Raw genomic sequence first — 20,713 nt, 5'->3', positions numbered from 1 at the left:
CTTTTAAATCAATGTACTCTGAGGCAGTTTTTTTTTCTTCTTAATCTCATAAAATTAATTATATGCCTCAAACTTCCACTATGAAGTACAGTTTTGTCACTCACATTCAGATTAAGTTGTATCTGTTTATGCGGAGAAGCCATGACATTCATAAATTATTTTGCTCTTCCCTTCAAAGTAGTAGTGATGGTTCTAACCGCACATTTTTTTCTGGATATCCCGTGAGTATCTATTCATTTATTTCCAGGTGGCAGGCTGTATTAACAACAGATGTTAGACAACATTAGATCTTTTACTCAATATGCCATATTGAGTACAAAATCTAATCAAACATCTTAACAGCTACATTTAAAGAAACTGGAATCCAAATAAATACTCCCTATTCATGTACTTTTTACTGCTCATTTTTAAATGTCTCCAGGATCTCTACAACTATAATTTAAAAAGTTCTCCTTTGCCCTAAGCTGTGTGCGACATTATACCTGTGTGCAGTAGAGCTCCAGGTTTTTCTAACTTTGGCTTGCACAACTCAAAACTGCATTACATTTAAGAGGCAGACATGAGAAAAAATGAATGGAGGGAGAAGCAGGGCTGACGCAAAAGGTGTCTGCACATATATATGAGCAAGATCAAATATAGCTGTGTTTTTACTGCAAAACATTTTCATTTTCGGTGAGTAATCAGGGTATTACAGCTGGTGCTGGATCTGTTTGCTCCCCACCACCACCCTGCTTTTAAAAGCAATTGTTGTATGCAGTAGTTTTGCACTTGCATGCCAGACAAGTATTCTCACCCAAGTTTATGTTGTATACACTCTCTCTGTGAGCAGAAAAAATGCAAAAGGAAAAAAGAACTATTCTGAAATATCAACTCAACAGTTTTGGCTATTCTAGCTGCTATACAACCTTGAAAACAAATCATAAAACATGGAAGCAATACAGGAACTTAGTTAGGAGTTGCACATAATTAGACTAACACCAGAAAGCCATTTCTGTTACGCTTGATATGTCAAAGAACAAAGAGTCCCAGAGAGCAGATTCATTCCTGCAAAGAGTTTTTGTAGGCAGCTGCCATTAAGAAAGAATGACAGATTTATAGTATCATAAATATTCCGTTTTCCCCCATAACATTTGCATGACACCAGTTCATCAGTCAGATGCCACCTGGGGCTCAACAAAGTCCTGGAAGAATGAATGAGTATAGCTGACTATATATACTCCCCCAGACTAACACGTGTAGTATATACACTATCACCTTTCTGAAAGGGTAAGTCCTTTAAAAGGATAAAACCACAGATGATCTTATCTAATGGCAAAGCTGTTCCACTTTAGCTGCCTACCACCTAAAGTGACCCCTGGTTACCGCCCTACAGATGTCACGTACTGTAAATGTCCCATGTAAGTACTAAACATCTGATTGTCAGCCACGTACTTGTAGGTGGGCTTTCAGCATTACTTCCATACAATCCTCCTGGAAATACGCAATCACTTGAGTGCAAGAGTCAATGTGTGGGGAAAGGGTGTGAGGAGGAGAAAGCTGGCACTGGCTGGGTGCCACATGCAGATCAAGAAAGCTGGTCAATGAGGAAGTAGCTGCCTGCACGAAGCTGAATCAGATGCATACAAAGAATTTCCACAAGAACAATGAAACAGGATGCTATCTTCTCTGTTTAACAATATGAACACAACTCTTCCCATACTGGAGTCTTCACTCATTTACCCCTTCCACCCGTTCTTAAAATGGAAATGATTTCATCGAATTTCAACTCTCTGAATTATTTAGGAAAACAATTCCAGACAGAGCACTAGAGAACATTCTGCCAATATCTCTATCTCTTGCCATTCATCAGTACTGTCAAAAGCTTCTGTGTTACATTGCCATGCTCCTCACAGTATGCTACTGAAGGGTAAACAAACTATAATTAACTTAACACAAAAAATCACAAAGAACACCTCACTAAGTTTACATGCTTAAGTGGGATAAATGTGTGAATATATTTGGAGCTAACAGTGCCGTCACCTGAGGAAAAATGTTCTGAGAAGTATCTAGTATCACAGACAGCACTACAAAATATGTCAGGCTAAAATTGATAACATTTATATTCTGTCCTTATCAATGTGAACTTATTGGTAACAGCTACTTTTTATTCTGCATGAGCTCAGAAGAAAAAATATAGCAGATATAAGAAAAAAAATGGAAAACTGTTACTATTAATTTTACTATTCACTGAAATACCATTTAAATAAACGCTGTCTATCAGAGAAACTTTCATGTGTAAGCAACACAAAAGCAATGATTAATAAAAACTATACAAGGTTATGTGAGAAATTAAAGAACACTGAACTGACAGCAGAAAGCTGAAATTAAATCCTCCATCTTAGACAACCTACTATAACGTACTTCAGTGATCTGTTTCACACAGAAAGGTCCTGATCCTGCATGTACTTTGTGACAAGAAACACAGGTTACGTCAAAGAATTTAGTCTTACACTAAAATTACACACACTTCCACAAACACACACTAACGTTATTTCTATGCCCGGTGCAACCAGTATTAAGTAATGAAATAAGCAATACATACCAACAAATACTGTTCCCTTTGCCTAAGGATCTAAAAACATCCGCTCCTTCCCCTCCACTCCATGCACACAGACATGCATGCACCTGGCTCCATTATTCTGGCATTATTATTCAAGTGACACAAACACAAAACACCAGAAACCCGTAAAATGCCAGAAGAAAAATGCCAGCAGCCAGAAGCGATGCTGACCTGCTACCTCATCACACAAACTGCAGGACCACATTGGGCTTTTAGTTGCGCAGTTGCCATTCACAGTTCTGGGGGAAAGGAAGAAGAGCTAAGGAAGATTCAGACCGCTCCTAATGTCCACAGTAAGAGAAACTGAATGTGGGTTCTCACAGAAGCCATTCAGCAGCATTAGGAAAAGCTCTCAAGAAGATACCTCATCCCTGTAATACAGCAGATCCCACTTTTTTCACCAGTTTCTACTGCAGACAAGGCCACAAAGATTCAAAACTAGTTGGTCATAACTGGGAATGCCAATGGTAGCTCTTTCATAGCCCAGAGAGGCTTTTGCAGAAAAAATAGCTCCAAGGTAGGAAAGATACCTTTTCTCTGCATATAAAAATGGAAGTCTTACCTAATCAGCAATCATTTAGGAATATTGCTTACTTTCACATTTGCCAGTAAGTCTTATTCCAAATCCAAAGCTTGTTCCACCAAAAACACCTCCTCTGGAACAGTAAAACTGGTCACCAAAATGAAAGCAATTCTGGAATAATATTTCTTCCGTTAAATACCATGTTTACTAAAAGAAAAAGTGATTTAATTTACCATTTGAAGGTTTTGATAAATCAGTTTTTTCCTTTCATTATGGAAGCCCTAAAGCTTGTTTAGTTCAAACATAATTTTTAAACTACAACTCTAGCATTTTACAGGTATTATGATATAGAAAAAATTGATAATTTTTTAATTCAAAAAAGATTAATAAAACAAATGCAGCAGTAGCTCTGCATTCCATGACATTTTCAGCTTCTTTAAAAGAATTGGTATTTATATTAAAAGACAATTAATAAAGTTATTGAAGTAATATTTTTTCATGTAGACCTTTACTGCTGCCATTTACTCTGATAGTAATGAAGATAGTCTCTACAACCTCCAAATTCTTTTACATTTTCTTACTAAGGTTTTTTTGTGGTTTAGCTATCTTCATCTAATATCGATATTTAGTTCTTGGATGTAATTAAGAACAGGGGAACCATTCTTAGACTATTTCAGTCCATTAGGCAAATTTTCTCAGTATGATATGAAAAATATCAACTACTTAATTAGCACACCTACTTCTCTCAGACCTCTAAGTGCACCTAAGCTACGCTTTATGATGGCCCAAGGAAAGAAAAAAAAAGAGAGAGAGAAACCACAAAACATCAATTATGCCTCTACTCAATTGTACAACTATTTTAAAATGTGTGAACAGTTAAGACAAAATTGAAAAATTACCATAATAGGCTTTTGACACTTCCCTGCTTAAGCAAAAATTAATTCTAACTCCCTGTTTTTATGCAAAGCCTTTATAATTTCTCTAATCTTGAGTTCCCATGAGAGGGAACACAATACTTTCAAGTACAAGAGTGTGAGGCTTGGCATCTTCTCTTTTTAGTTATGCAGTTTATTTGATGGAAGCCTAAACCGCTAAGCCTCCCTTTGTGTTTAATATAAGCCATCCTCAGTGGCAATACAAGTTAATTTAAGTGAAATGAAGTTTTAGGAAGAATGAATTCTCTTGCAAAGAAAGCTTCACTAAAACAAAGCTTTTTTAAATGCAGCATCTGTTTCCTGAATCGCTCTAGAACCTGTAATAAAAATAAACTAAAAGCAGCAAAATTTGTAAAAGCTACTACTTCTTGTGAATATCATAAATGTGAAACCCAGTCTAATGGAACAACTTATTTATCATTTTCCTGTATGTTTTTCAGTTTCATCTTGTAGCAAGTATGAACAAGCTTTAACAGTGCAATGAATTAGCATGTTCTAAGCATAAGATATTAAGCACCTTCCATTTTGTTAGCAGTGATTAATATTATCATACTTACTGCTTATGTTACAAAAGTAAATCAGATATATCGCTGGTGTACACTTCCAGATGCAATAAGGTATATGGACCACATATTAAATTCACAGAGTTAATTCATACATTTCTTTGCCCCCCACCACAGCTTATATATTTGTACATCAGATACTACGCTGCAGCAGCACATGGTGTGTTATGATGCCTACAAACCTATTAAGGTCACAGAAAGCTTGTGCATATATTTAGTCTATTCCCATGTGAGTCAGAAGTATATTATTTGCATACCATTATGCTCTGAAAACCTATTCAGTTATCCCCACTGGAGACAACTCACCACAGTGACCTAAATAGCATTCACTTTTCCAATATTTGAAGGAATGGCAAATAAATGGGGCTCAGCGCAGACAAATCCAAAAAGACTCAGAATATCCGAGAATCCAGACTTATGAATGACAAATGCAAATGAACGCAGACCAGTGTATCACAAAAATTCTCATGGAAGCAAAGAATGATGAAAAAAGTAAATTATATGCTTAATAGAGGACTATGCTGAGGACTTAACAGAGGACAATGCTGAGACTGAAAACGACTGGAGAGAGAATTTTTGCAAAAAAGCTCTAACATTACCCAAGCTTATTACAACCACAAAGGAGAGAAAAGAGTCTCAAATCACAGAACTCACTTAAAAATAACCTCCCTCCACTTTCAGCAACAGCAGCAGTTCTAACATCAGCTGCCTAAGATAGCTATTGATATTTTATCTATAGCACCGTGCAACAATTCACATGACGTTAGTAATTGAGACCCCTGGGACACATACATATTGCTTCTTCCATAACAGCTGCAATTTCGTGCATACTTTCCCTAATCACATACCTGTACTAACATGCAGTAATTGTCCTCTTAATTTATACTCCCTTTATAATTACAGTATTTTGATTAAACGTCTAACAACCTCTACTCACTCACTTTTTCTAGTCATTCTTCCTGATCTCAGCATAGCCACAACAAAGGGAGAATATAAACAAACTATGTATGGACTTTGTGCAGAAAGTCAGAAGAGATTAACATAATGGTCCTTTAAGGCCTTGGTCTACAAATCAGAATCTCTCACTGTTAACCTTATTTTGCTTTTTGCCAACATGCTATGTGAAGTTTACTTTAAGCTGTAAGCATTTTTGAACCTGTCTCTTTGTGTAAAGCTCTAAGAATATCTACAGCACATTACAAACAATAACCACTGTCTTAAAATCACAGCTGTGACCAGGCTGTAAAATGCAACTGCATGACCAACTGAAAGCCAAGATAAAGGTATATAAGGTATGCCAATATTATATATTGAAAGGTTGTGCATACAGGATTTTGAAGCACATGGCTGATTCAGCTCGAAAAAAAGATGTTAGTTATTCTTCCGAATATAAGAAATGTAACAGTTCTTACAGTTCATAGTCACACAGCTACTAATGACCCTCCAAATGCAGTGACTTGAAGTTCTGATGAATAAACTACAAAGATGCATAGCACTCTGTAAAGCCTGACATGTTACAGTCACTTCCTGAACCTCTTCCTTCATTTTAAAACTGAGATAATGTCTATTAAAAAGAAATTATTTCAGGGATTGTCTTAAAGAAGCCGCACCTCCAACATGGTATCTGTAACAATTATAGCTACTTTAGTGTGTGGGTATCTTTTCATATATTTTTAATAGTACTTCTGACAGTTCTGTATGCTGGTGGGTATGCAAGTGATGTCTCATAAGCCCAATACATTAAATGGATGCCACGATATTCACATATAATGCCTCATGTTACTAGTATTCTCAAGGGCAAACCACGCACTCCGGTGATATGCACAAAAGGTTTCAACTTATTTCCATGTCTACTTTCCACAGTAACAATTTGGTTTCACTCCCTTTCACTTGCTCATGAGAAATTCAAACAAACATTTTCATTTGATAAAACATATGTTTTAACCATTTTGGCTTATACTGCCTATTGTAGCTGGCTTCAGAAATTTTGTATTCACATAACAAACCAGGCTGAACTGTTCTTTTTCTTTTTTTTTTTTTTTAATGCTCCCCCTTTTTAATTGTCTTTTTTTAATCAGTAGTTTAGAGCTCACTGTTGTGCTTACATTGTTGTGGCAGTGCAAGGGAGAGCACAGGACTCAGTAAGATGAATGGGGGAGAGAGAAAAATGTGTCCATGTAAGGGGCATCCCTAGCTAAATTACTCCAACCTGCCCATCAATTCATCCTCCCAGCTCATGCCAAAGAAAAATGAAGATACAACACCGATCTGTAAATGTACAGCTTTCCAGGGATCAGGGACACAGGGAAAAATTACATGACCTCAGAAAGCGAAACAGTTCAGCAGTTTGCTGCTATACTTCTTTGTCCAAACCGCAGGATCTGTGCAGCCTAAACCAGCCCATCTGAAAGCACTGCATCAACTGAATCCATTTCAGCTCCTGCATCTCCCTGAAGAGGTGAATAGCAAGAGAGCGGAACTACAAAGCTCTCTCCAACAGCTGTGTGCAGAGTGTCTGCGGGAGAGCACAGTCTAGGTGTACGCACACTTGCTGGGTGCCACCATTGTGAAGAGATAACCTCGTGTCCCCAGGACGTGGCAGCAGAGAGTGGGCCCTACCAATACACAGACGAGCTAATACATCTGCACCTCAAACAGAGCACCCTACTAACTGCTCAGCTAACTCTTCTTAACAGAGCCATGCAATAGGATAAAAGAGCGCCTCAGGGCGGCTGCGACAGGCCATGGCAAAGTTACCTATCTCTGGCTTATAGAAAATGTTCATTCCTATATTTTTACTAGGAAACAGTTAAAGCAAGTACCCCACAACTGACTGTTCAGGTGCCTCATGCAAGCTACTTTTCAATGCATTTAGCCATTCAATCCATTGTATTCAGCTATAATTGGAAGAATTTAATACTACATTCAATTCCCCTGTAATGCTCGGTCAGCAACAAAAAAACTAATGCTTCCTTTCTGGCTCTGACAAGCAGTGTTGTGTGCAGACAAAAGAAGAATTCCCCATGCATGAATATTTTGGTAGTCAATCCTTATGGAAATGAAGTTCCTCATAATTACTGCTAAATTTTTAAGATTTGGAAAACAGCATTTGAAAGAAAAATAATTCCAAAAAAACTTATCATTATTGTGTCTTGAAGACTATGAGGAGAGGTTCCAAGTAATAGTTCAACATAATAAATAGATAAAGAAGCAGAACCTTGCTATGGTTGAGAAACAGTAAAATAATGATCCTGGATAGGCAGAAAGTGATCACCCACAACACTCCTTTAATGGGAAGAGGGAAGAAAAGAGACCTCTTTACTGGGTCTCTGCTTCCAGAGGGCTTCTTCCCCTCACGTTCAGATGACATGTATGTTCAGAAAACATAACAAAATAAAGGCAGCTGCGCCTCATCTGTAAAAACAGATCATCAGTAATTTATGCTAACTCCACATCATTGTATTCTGCGATCAGGAAGAATAGATGAGAAGAACAGTAGCACATCAAAAAATGATAGTTCAGATCTTTTACAAAAATACCTCATGCTACACTTAGAAATATGCTCTATTTCAGGAATATTATGATTTTGCTTATGAGAGCTCATTAGGCTAGTGTACTACTTAATTTCTGATAGAACAAAAAAATAGTGCCAACCCTGTTAGTGTTGACTACCTACCGGCTCACATGTGAGGGTACTGAGTATCTTCACTGATGCTGCGGTAATTCACTAGATGAAGAACTACCTGAAAATGTTGCTGGTTTAATGATTTGCCATTAAAAGACTTGTAACAGCTACAACCAAGTGAAGAATGCACTTGGTAGTTTCTTGGAGTAAGTCAGAGAAACAGGACTATTCCATTCTTAATTAATTATTAATAGAAAACAGTACTATTAAAATCATTATGCACTCATTCTCTAGAGTTAATAGTGCAAATCACATACATTGCGTGACTCACATGTTCACAGCACAGCTCTGCTACTTAAATCAACCTCTTTTAATCAACCTTAACATTAGAAGAAATACTGGGGAGTAAACATCAAAGCACCTAACCACCCCAAGCTGTGCACAGTGTTGGCAGGAATATCTTTGCTGTCCTATGACATATTTGTTTTGGTGGTTGGCAAACACATGCAGTAATAGCTTTTGACAGGAAGTTTGTTTTGCCCCTTCTAAGCAGAGTTTTCTTCTATACAGTAGTATTAAAGGAAGCCAAACAAAAAGTAAATTTCTAAGAGTGAGAGAAATGTAATCCACATACTGTGTTTCATTTGGGGAAAAAAGCAAGTTCTTGTTTACTGGATAACATCCAGTTCTGATTCCACTTGAGACTACTTCTATTAGAGTTATAAAATGCAGGCAAACCACCTTTAGCTTACAGAATTCACAAATATGTTTAATGTAGAAGAGAAAAGGAATTACCCCAAAAAATCTTAGTAAAGCACATTACTTTCTAACTTCAATCCATGCCAAGTGTCCTAGAGAAAGGGCTAGCTCAGCAAAAGGTATACTGCACACCTGGGTTTCGCCCTACACATGGACCCATCAGAATATCTGAGCCCTGAAGGAAGTTTAGGTCATCTAGTGAGGAAGAAGAAATCCATAGATTGTAGTGACATGCATGAGAAACAGCTTTTTTCACCTCTAGTCTGGAACAAACAGACACGAACACTGTCAGAAGAGGCTGCTGTTCTCATGGCTGAAGCAGCCTTGAGAAGTGGCAGTGGTAAGAGTACAGCACCATCCTAAGTATGTTGCTGGACATTCCAAAAGTAAAACCTGAGCCAGGCAGGTGTCCTAGTGCAAGACATGAAATAAGGCTTTTGCCTAGCTAATGAAATCTTTCTAATCTTTTATATGAAAAATTAGATTTTCAACTATCCTGAAAAAAATTCAGGTCTTACAAAATGAAGCTTTTCTGAGGAGATCTGCGACTGTCCTAGCTGGATACTATGACCACAGTTTTATAAAAGTAAGCTATCCTTTAAAGTTATTTTTAAACACATCTACAGGAATAGATCTTCAGAGAACATATAAATAGGTAAAATCTGTAACTTTACATGTACAGCCTGACACATCTAAGTGTCACAAGTTGCTTTTGAACCTTCTAGCACACAAAGAAACAGTAAAAAGCAAGTATCACTTATCAATGTAATTTAAAACTTTTTAATAAATTATTATCCATAAAATAAAATTATGGTCTACATTAAAAATAAAAACCCGTGCTACTGTTGTGCCAGTGAGCACTTTGCATGCTTGACTGCAGTTTTGAACGTCCCCAATAATTTTTATAAAACACAACTAAGGAACCACGACTCCACCATGAGGACAGACCCAGCCTGAGTGCAAGATTCCCCCCTTGAAACATAACTGCCTAAGGACAGCTACAGGACAGGGCCAAGGCACCAGTGCGATCCCTGAACGTTAAAGGTATGCTCTACAGGCTACCTATCGGCATGTGATGTGTTCATTTCCATGTTCATCATTTCACAAACACAGTAAGCCACATAAAAAACACTTAAAATATATTCACAAACATTAAAGCTCAAGAGCTAAAATTGTTGTGTTACAGACAACCAAAAATACTTCCAAAAAATCTATACAACATGTTGTATTCTCTTAATACTGTTTCTACAATTTCTGCCAAATGCTGCTAAAGAAAACCTCTCCCAATTAAACCAGTGTGAAATAGTAGTAACATTGATGAATGCAATAAACTAACACACCTCCACTACGTGAGAATAAGGTTTCAAGAATGAATAAAAACTACATTTCAAGCCAAAAGGACTTTTTGGCAAACTACTTACAGAAGCAGAGAAAACTGTGGAAACTAAGACGTTCCTGGAAGACTCAAAGAACTGCAACTCAAGTTATCTTTGATGACCATCAGCCTGTTTCTCCACAGCTCTGAAGATTCCTCTCCCATCTTATTTCTTCAATTTCTTATTCCATTTCCCTTACTGTGGACCCCAGTGAATACCCTCAGGCTGGACTGGATACAGTAAGTCCCTAATGTCCCTTGAATCTAAACTGAGCAAAGCTAATGGTGTAGTCCCAAACGGTGCTCACACGCTTTGCTCAGCTGGAATCTGCAATAGAAAAGCACATTTACACACCAGGGTCAGCATGCTCTCCCTGTAATCTCCTGAGATTACAGAAGGCATATTCCATTGAACCTTCTACAGAGAAAGGCTACATTTGTGCACTGGTTTAAAATGGTACAAAACAAACAAACCTGCAAAAGGAAATTCAATTTAATTTGATTAGAAAAACTTCTAACATTTCCCCATGCATTCCCCTACATGAGAAAACACCCCCCTTTATTTTAAGTACATGTGCAACTGTAAACCATGTCAAAGATTAAATAAATTATGCAATCCCTGCCAAGGGTCAGAAGTTAGCTTTCTTGAAATACTGTCCTGTTTTAACAGCATGTTAATTTATCTGCTTAATATTTTACAGTGGGCTATAATAAATAAGTATACAAGTTGATTCTGGTCTGAATTTGCCATTTCATCTTGTTTTCAATTATAACAACATCAGAAGATCTGGCATTTATCCACTGAAATATGTCTTTCATCAATAAAACATGCTTCCATCAGTAAGACACCTGTAACAATTTAAGTCTCTTCAATATCCTAAATCCCAGTTAGGTAAGATATATTACCACAGAGTGACATTCAGAGCATGAGTGCTATCACTGAAGTTAGGTACTTTTATTAAAATACCGTGCTGCATCGGAGGCCGAGCAATGAATATCCTTAATGATATATGAAAACAATCTTCTCAAATGCAGTTTTGCCTGTTCTTTCACTAGACCTGTTTGAACTAAAGACAAATGCAAAATTACTCTCTCCTTATTCTGGCCTTACTATTCATAAAATCATTCTAAGTAGTAGCACAGCATGCACTGATGTATCCAAAGAACCTCATTTAAATGTCCTACGTAGGTATTCATCTGACAGCTTAAGTTTTCCCATTTTAGAAATTTATATTAATAACTAGATTCCTTAGTTGTTTTTTTGTTTGTTTTTTTACTTCATTTAAACACATTTCTCCTTTTTGTTTTTCAAAATGTAGAAAGCTGTTTTATTTATAATGTCTGATTTTGGTATGTAATTTAAATGTAACTGTTTTCATTCTGCTGTTTAATTTCATTCTTCACATTTGTCTTTTTAATTAACCATGGTCTAATGCATTGCATTTAACATATTTATGAGAACTGAAACTTTGAATTTCACAGGGTTTTTATTCTTCAGTTTTTTTTTATACTGCTACAATAATAAATAATTACTTGTACCATAAAGTTTAAGATCAGACCCAAAATTAGTTGGTTTTTTTTTTTTTTCCCTTTTGTTAAGTAGATTAACATGTACCAAGTATGACATTTTTTTTGTGGAATTACCAGATTAGAAATCAAAAGTTAATTTCTATTGGTTAGCATATTTTTTTTTAAATAACAGAGATTAACTACTGAAGAGAATGTTAGAAATTACATACAAGTGCCCAAGGAAAATGTGCACGGTTTTAGTAATGTTCAGGAATATAAATCTACAGTAAAATTTGGACAAAATTAGTGGCCATGTTGGCTACAACATAGAACTAAAATGTACCTTGTCGTTATATTTATTTAGGCTACCTGTCTACCATTTAGAAGCTTTAATGTATATTTATGCCACAATAGAAATTCTGTCTTATGTACCAGAATAATTTGCAATCTTTACTGTGTCTTTATTCCTACCTAGAGCTAAAATATAGACAGGTTTACATGAAAACAAAGGCCCATAATTAAGACAGTGATTAACTGTTTGGACAAAGATTATCTCCACATACAGCATTCACTGATTTTACTCATGTTCTTTTTTCTTCTCTTATACTTTCAAAGTCAAAAAAATATATATATATTTGTTCATATACACTTTACACGGTCCTTGCACTCTGTCCCAATTGTTAAAGGTTCCTCAGAAGCAATACACTGTAAACTTAGAAATGCTTATTCACCAGGACTCTCACTGGTGGACAGTATGCTTAGCTGACTACAGCACCTAAAGCCTCAAAAAGAGCATCAATGTCAAACAAAACCAGGACATGATAGCTAAACAATGGCCATTTTCTTCTGTTTCTCTACATCAGAGACATTTGCAGTTATGCCAGGTCTGACTTGTTGCTTTGTGTGGACAACAGCCTATACTGGCAAATCTGCTATAGCAAATGGATAAGAGTACATAAAAAACACATTTTTGCCTTTCCACAGTACAATATTCTATTGCAGTATAATACACAGTAGCTAAATGAACCTTTCCTGGTTATTACCCACCTAATGTTGTAAAAATATTACTATGACATTTTGTCTGGTTGACCATCTTAAAGGTTAATTCTGTTTCCTATTTGAGATTTTTCTCTAGGTGCGACATTCTGTGCAGTTTCTATTTACTGATTCCAAACAACCCCCAAACTGTTTCATTGCTCACTCTCACTGTTAAGAGCATATTGACTGGCTGCCTGCTCTGCTGTTTAATTCATTTATGCTGAGAGTCAGGCATGAAGACAGAATTTTAAATGTGACATTTGCAGGCTGTTGGGTCATTTGAAGCTCTGACAACACCAGGGAGTTCCTGACATACAAACTGGTCCTGATTTCCAATCTTCCATGTTCTGAACACATCAGATATTCTTCCTGGAGGTGCAGATTTCAGCCAAAAGTTTTTAAATCCCCTTACATCTTGCAGAAAAGACCTGTACACTTTAAAGTTTTAAAATAAAGCTCATGTTTCCTTTAAGGTAAAATGAGCACTGCCTGCAGCATGCAACTTAACTGCTTATAAACACTGATTGACAAAGGTATTCGGAAAGATCTACAATAATTAACACTAATAGGATTTTGAAAGCAACTTTGGTGGACTTTCATTTCTTCTTGTTGATCCTTATGTGTTCAAAGCCAGCTCAGTCTGAAACCACAGCTTTATTTAACATTGTCTCTCTGGCTTATTACTACCCTGATCAACATCAGCTTCCAGTTTTCAGGTTGGAAGTTTTCGTTGTCTCAAGACAAGGTAATGGACTATACCATTTTGTCTCCCATGGTGAACTGTCATCATGTTCCCCAGCTTTCAGGTCAATTGTTCAGAGTATACCTGTTTACTTGAAAGATTTCATACAGTCAAGGTACCACATGGAAAACAGTAATATGACCTATTCAGACCTGACTTAGGAACATTATGGCTATCCGTCTCCGAAGCAGGACTGACATCAACAAAGTTCAAAAATGAAATTTTCAGAGAAAATTCCAAATGACTGCAACAAAGTCTTTTTGCTTTCTTTAAAACACCACCAAGAGATGCTAAGTCTCAATACTCAGGTTTAACAGTACATCACAAGTTCTGTGGATGTTACTTGGTCACCAGACCTGTCCTTCCACAAAGAATACAGAGCCCACTGTGGCTAAGGCCCAAAAATCAGGCTTCACAAGAAAGACTTATAAATACAGTCCCGGCATCTAATCTATCAGCAGGATGGACAGAGGCCCTGAACTTTGAGAAAAGAGCCAGAAGGGACTATAGAACCTTGTTCATAGAAAAGATCTCTTCCTCTTCCTTGTCATAGGCTTACTATAATTAGACATATTGTAATAAAAACTGCAGCCTGCTATTCAATCCCAGCTCAGAAGTCCACATCATCCCTCATTTGAGCATCTGAATCAATGGAAAAGTATTGATTCCAAATAGAAGCACAGTAGGTAGGCACAATCTAGGCAAAGTCTCAATCTGTTTACAATTGCGCAAAACCAAAAAGCAAACAGAAAAGTCTGTGGAAAGCAGAAAGTATAATGATACTGCTGTAGCTGGAAACAGAAATGCTGCTAACATCATTCAGAACCGTATTAGGTGGGGAGATTGTTTTCCCACCAAACTCTTCATGACAATTCCACAACAATAATTTCTATAGCTTGGCTGCTTTTTTTTTTAGGAGTGGAAATATGATTTGGATAAGGATGCAAATTAGATTAAATTGATGGATTTTTTCTACTTTAACATCAGTAATACACAACAATTTTAACAGCAACTTCTGAAGCTACAACTGTGTCATACAGCAAGTTACTGTTTCATTGCCATGTTCTGAACAAGCCTTTTATAAGGTCATAGCTGTCATCTGAACAAGAATATGTTGTTTTTGCATACCTCCAGCATGAGCACATTGATTGTGCATGACCTAGAAAAGCAGTTTAAATATTACAGATGTTGTTTGTTCTCAAAGAAAATCCTCAAAATAGAAAGGCATACCTGGTGTATTATCTGAGCTACAGGAAGTTGATCAGCATACTTTAGTGGTTCTGTTGCCAATTCATCCTTTGGAAGCCTGGGAAGAAATGAAGTTAACATTTATTAAAGTTAGCACAAAGTTTACTAAGTTAAATTACTGCAATTTAAAAGTTGCATGTATATCACTTTTAAAAGTTTGGTATCAGGGAGATAGTTTTACTTAAAATGAAGCAAAAGTTTATTTTAAGAGCTTAGTTGAACATACTTCTTACAAAGTTGAGTGAAATACTCAGTTTACTATAAACAAATGCTAGTACCATTGTGGATTTTCTCCCAGCCAAAGCACGTAAACCACCAATTTAAGCAGCAGAGGCCTACGAAAGCCTTTAGATTTAGTTTTAGACAATGTGTTGGTGAAAGCTGGATTGAAATCCCCACAGAAAAGAAGTCTTAAGAGTTTGCAAAGCACATTCAGCACTGTTAATAGTACAAGCTTCTTCACTCAATCCTGAGAACATAACTCAAATACGACCATCTCAAAAGGCAAGAGGGATTATTTAGTCTGTTCCCCTTTTGCCGCAAGTGCACATCACTGTTCAGCTGATAAATTAAACACAAACGTCTGTGCATTTGCGAGCACAGTAACATGTACTACTGGTTTCAAAGCAAGCCAAAGAACATCAACTGCAGGAGCAGAATACTTCACAAACAACATGCATCATACATCCCTTTAAACTTCAAACAAACTGTAGCTACAACTGAGAACGCCGAATCCATAAACCCTCACTTAAAAGAATATTTAAATGACAGTAAATTAATATGAAAATGTTTTAAACATTTCAACCATGCTGCTTTCTTCTACTGAAACCACACAGCATGTGCTATATTTTCAAAGTATCATTCAAAGTTTCTAACAATCCTTTTAAAGAGTTCTGAATATAGGAATTACCGTATTACGAGAAGAAATGAAGGAAAAGAGATCCCTATGAAAACAAGACCTTTCTACAAAGTTAAATCATAATTACTTTCACACAAAAACTGTAGCCATGACATTATTTTCCAGGTTCAAGTTACTAACTTATATGTATTCAAGTCAAAACCAGTAAGTGTGCTTGCACGGTTACTTTGCCTGCACGTTGGCTGCCAGGTAAGAGCCAGAAACTACAGACTGTCTCTGTACTTAATTCAACAGGTAAAAGATAGAACTGTAAACATATATCTCTTCCATTTTCCATTTCCTTATTTCTGCTGTGGTCTGGAATGCTTTTAAGTTAAAATAAGAGCCTGAATGAAGAAAAATTAAGTAGCAAGCTCTAAAGTATTGAAGTTGGTTGACTGAAACAGCTGATTTATTTACAGGGTTTTTTAGAAAGGACTATTAATGGCAACAATAAATTTACACTCACAACATGCTACTTTCCAAACTTCAGTAATAATGGTTTGTGCTCCAAAGAGGTCACAACTGAACAAACTAAGTATTTCACTGTGTTCTGTTGAAATACCTGGAAAAATTGTCACCAATTTTGAAAAGATTTTCCAATTCTTTATTGCATTCTGCAAGAGAATTTGCATCCATGGGTTGGGTTTTTTTGGGGGGGGTTGGTTTGCTTTTTGTGTTTGGTTGGTTGTTTTTTTTTTTTCCATGAAGTAGTCAGATCTTTTTGGAACTGTTTTAAAACAGTCTCAAGTTCTCCATTACTGTTTCAGGTGACTGGTGGTTGCATTGATTCTTTTTAAAAAGCACCCTTTCTTTTTTTCCCCTTCCAAAAAATACATAACAACTGCAGATGTAATCTGGAAGGTACGTGTCATGAAATATACTGCTTTTTTTTAGTCCAGTAGAATCATGGGAGCTTTAAGTGGACTCAGCAATTCATCTGTGGTGTGCAGAAGGTACCTTTCCACTCATTTCTTTTCTATTTTCTATCGTTTGTGGAGTCCTGACTGGCAAACATACCACTGTCTATTTAGCTATCTACATTCAATGTGAATTTGAGATGACTTCTGTTCTACCGGGAGCCTGTTAGCTGACACAATACTCTGATATATGGATACCAGCTACATAAACCCATTTCTTTGCCATAGTTCGACGCAGTAAACCACTGCACACAGAACATAATATTCATTAATATCTTGAACACTTATTTCTGCAGTCTTTACAATAACAATGCAAATCTGGAAAAAAAAATTGTATCTCAAATCCCAAAATGAAAGATTTGAAGCTGCAAGTAACAGCTAAAATTACTATAACTGAACGTTAGCAGGAAATAAAAAAGCTTGTCTGTTCTATCAAGGACTTTGTACATTTGGCAATGTTTTCTGTCTAGACAGTGTCAGCACCCTTTGCATAGTCAAACAACCTCCTTGTCAACTGCAGACAAAGACCTTTCTTAACGTGTCAAAGGATTAAAAGGAGAAAAATTACCAAGATAATTTTGAGCCTTAGGAAGCTTTACTAAAAAAATGGGTAGGAAAGAATAGTATAAACATGTATTTTAAAGTAGATTTAGATTTACATTGAAATTAGGCTGACAGGAATCTTTCAAGATCAAGTTGTTTTTTTTTTCTAAATTGCTTTTCAAAAAAAAAGTATCAAGTCAATTGAACTACACTACATTTTATATTATATATAAATTATAAGATTTAGATAGACATTATATATGCATACATGTGTATACATACATATACACACTATAATTACACACACACACAGGTATTCTACAAGAGGAGCTCAGAACTGTTCTCTCAAAGTTTTTGCTTAAATGGCATGAGCTTCTTCTATACCCAGTGATGTACTAGCTGTCAAGACAACAAAAGAGTTTTCATTCTTCTCTGCTGCAGATGAGCCTCCTCCACTGGATGAGCATGCATCTCAATCTTCAATATTAAACTGCATAAATTAAAGCATGGAAGCACAAAAGTGTTGACAAAAAAGCTATATGAAACATTGCCAAAGTATGGCTTTTATCTACAGCAAGTCATTAATTTGAGCTAGCAGGTATGATAAAGCAATGTATCAATAAACTTTGGGTATTTGAGGTTACTGAATAAAGAGCAAGAATAACTCACAGTAAATGGTCTTTGCAAATTTGACAATAGTAGTGTAGCGTTCATTATAATGATATTGCAGTACTATCATCTAAAGCTACAGCAAGGCGTTTTGTCAAGTGAAAGAACAGACCACCTCCTCCTAGTACCATATGCTCAGATCGGTCTAACAAAAATTAACTGTGAAAAGAATATGCAGATCATCGAGACAACCAAAAACATCGAGTTCTCACTGACCATAAATGAATTTTTTGGCCTAAATTCATATGCATATATATAGTTTCACAAAGGTTGTCCTGAACATTTTGTTCCCAGATCTCTTCTTTTTGATCAACTATAAGAATATTTCAATGCATTTTTCTAGGAGTAATCTCAGTCACTTCTACTTGTGCTTTTGACCAAGAGTCAAAGTAATGAGCTGCAGTTATGTTCACTGTTTATAGCTATTTACACTCCTGAAAATTAAGAGTATCTAATAGTAGTAATGTTCCTTTTAGCTAAAAAAAAAAATCCCTTGAAGTTTCTTTGTCACATTTTAAGCAAGTAAAAATAAAAGCTCTGTGAGAAAAATATACCTTTTGCTTGATTTATCTAATTTTCCATCACGTGATGGTACCTGTGACAGACAGAAATTGAACTTTATGACCCAGAATTTCCTTCCAGGCCTAAGTTTTAAAGTAGTCTTATACAGCTCGTTTGGAAAATGTTTCCAAGTGCTGTAAAACATCCACAGCATGGAATGAAATGTTCTAGTCTAGGTAAGTACTACAAGTGTAACTATGTCAGTCAGCAATACCACTTTCATTATCAGTTTTAAGGGATATAAGCAATTATTAGAAACTCCTTTGAAGAAAATTATATACATACAAAGGCTCCAACTATCCCTTTTTGATTTCCCCTCACAAGCACCAGCTTACTGGTCTAAATACTTATATAGCTGGTATAAGGCAACCTCCTCTAAATTGTTTCACTTTTTGCTTCTTTTATTTTATCAACAAAACCTGTATACAGTCATTCCCTCTAACAGAGTTGAGAAGTGGATGATGCAACAAAAAATTGCTATCCTAGAAGCAGCACAGAGGATAAAACACTATATACGAAAGGCCTCCATGAAACACCATCCATCCTGAAAGCTCCAAGAACCGGAGTAAACTCAAGACTTGTCTGTCCTAAGGAAAGGCCAAACGCAGCTACTGGAGCCTAAAATCCCCTGGAAGCAGGCACACTGACTATATTTTAAATAATCTTTTAAATAAGATAGAACAGAGACAGCTCACTGCCAGTAAGATCAAAAAACATGACATAGCTGACATAGACATCTCTAAATTCCCACCCCCAACCAAGTGGGAGCTGCACCCAGAGCCGGTTTCTCTGGACACCAGAGTGTTATGGCCTGAGCCATGCGCAAAACAGGGTCTGGGAAAGCGCCAGCTGAGGGGAGCAAGGACTATGCTAACAATTAAACATCACGATGGCAAGACAGTCCCTATGTCTGTCTAATTTACAAGTACAGAGCAGCCTCATATTCCATCATTAGAGAATTACGTTAGTTAGCCTGGCCAGCTTTGTAAGTAGGTCAAATTTAAAAAAAAAAAAAAAAAAGGCACGATTCGGGCAGTCAGTACAGAGTATGAAAGAATTATGTGAAAACTTACTGCTAAACTGCTACTGCATTTTACATGAATCTAAGATTACTAGCCCACTAACATTGGGCCTCCGAGGCTGGATGAATTACCTATAAAAGACAATCCTCTTCTAAAAAGCATAAGGGATAGAAAGGCCCTGACTAGCAAGGAGTAAAAGGTCACCACAAAAGAGGATGTTCTACTTCCTCCTCTCGTTTGCAGGGCGGAGGAAGAAGAACAGGTCAGGAGAAAGATCATGTCCATTACCATCATCCTGACCTTGCTTCTCCCTTTCAGCAGGACACAATTAAGTTGGTTACTGTCCTCCTTCCAAAGACAATTTCCAGGTGCCTGGGACTGCATTCACTTTTGCTCAAACACAGTTATGCCAGGAAAAAAAAATACAAAAAAATCATCTCTGTTGATGGAATTTGTGCTCAAATCACATATGAGGCAATTTGAGGCTGTAATTTCACAAAATTAGTCGGCCTGTTCAGTTCATTTATATTTGACACTTAAACCTTTGTAAAATTAAAGCCTAATTTGTTGTAATACAGATTTCTTTGTATGCTTAACGTCTTTCAAAACAATTCCGTTACGAAAACAAAACTAATATTTTATGAATTAATTTTCCAGTAAGAAATGGCCCTTTCTGTCTCAATTGAGCATGACAGCAGAGTGCTGCCAACAGTGGCAAAGCAAGCTAACGCAGTGGCATATCAGCATATAGTGCATCACGCCTGACAGCTGATAATGCAAAGCATAAGGAGATCTTGATTTTCAGGGAGAAGACTAGAAAGAAACATAAAATCAGAAGAGAAGTGGGAAGCAGTAGGAGACAGCAGAAGAGGAAGATCCTGAAAAATTCAATTTGAAAGTTATTTTTATACTGCCACTGTGACTGCTTTTAGATGGAGGAAAGTAAGCATGAAACAGAAACTGTGGAAAGTGAATCTAAATCCAGTAAAATGTGTCAAGATATTTAGTGAAAAATCTTATTTGTTATTTATATTTACATGCTCTTTCTTGTGGGAAAATTCTTAAGTCAACATGTGCTGAAGAAATATAAATCCCTATTATCAAGAAGTGGCATATTTTGCCACAAATGCTAATCCAACCTATGGTCTGCTACACGGAATAGCTGCAGTGGCTTTAGGGCTTAG

At 36.5% G+C, this 20,713-nt stretch overlaps 1 protein-coding gene across 2 annotated transcripts in view; it reads right to left on the bottom strand.

Annotated features, from left to right (window-relative positions):
• PIGK (phosphatidylinositol glycan anchor biosynthesis class K) overlaps window positions 1-20,713 on the bottom strand; it is a 73,137-nt gene that overhangs the window by 8,664 nt on the left and 43,760 nt on the right. For both annotated transcript variants that reach the window (XM_048059042.2, XM_067001718.1), the window contains one exon: window positions 14,899-14,974. In XM_048059042.2, coding sequence (XP_047914999.1) covers window positions 14,899-14,974 — 76 coding nt within the window. The remainder of the gene's footprint in view (window positions 1-14,898; window positions 14,975-20,713) is intronic.

The sequence above is a fragment of the Anser cygnoides genome, chromosome 8 (genome assembly GCF_040182565.1).
Source record: "Anser cygnoides isolate HZ-2024a breed goose chromosome 8, Taihu_goose_T2T_genome, whole genome shotgun sequence".
Taxonomy (NCBI): domain Eukaryota; kingdom Metazoa; phylum Chordata; class Aves; order Anseriformes; family Anatidae; genus Anser; species Anser cygnoides.
This window is presented reverse-complemented; position numbering and strand designations above follow the sequence as displayed.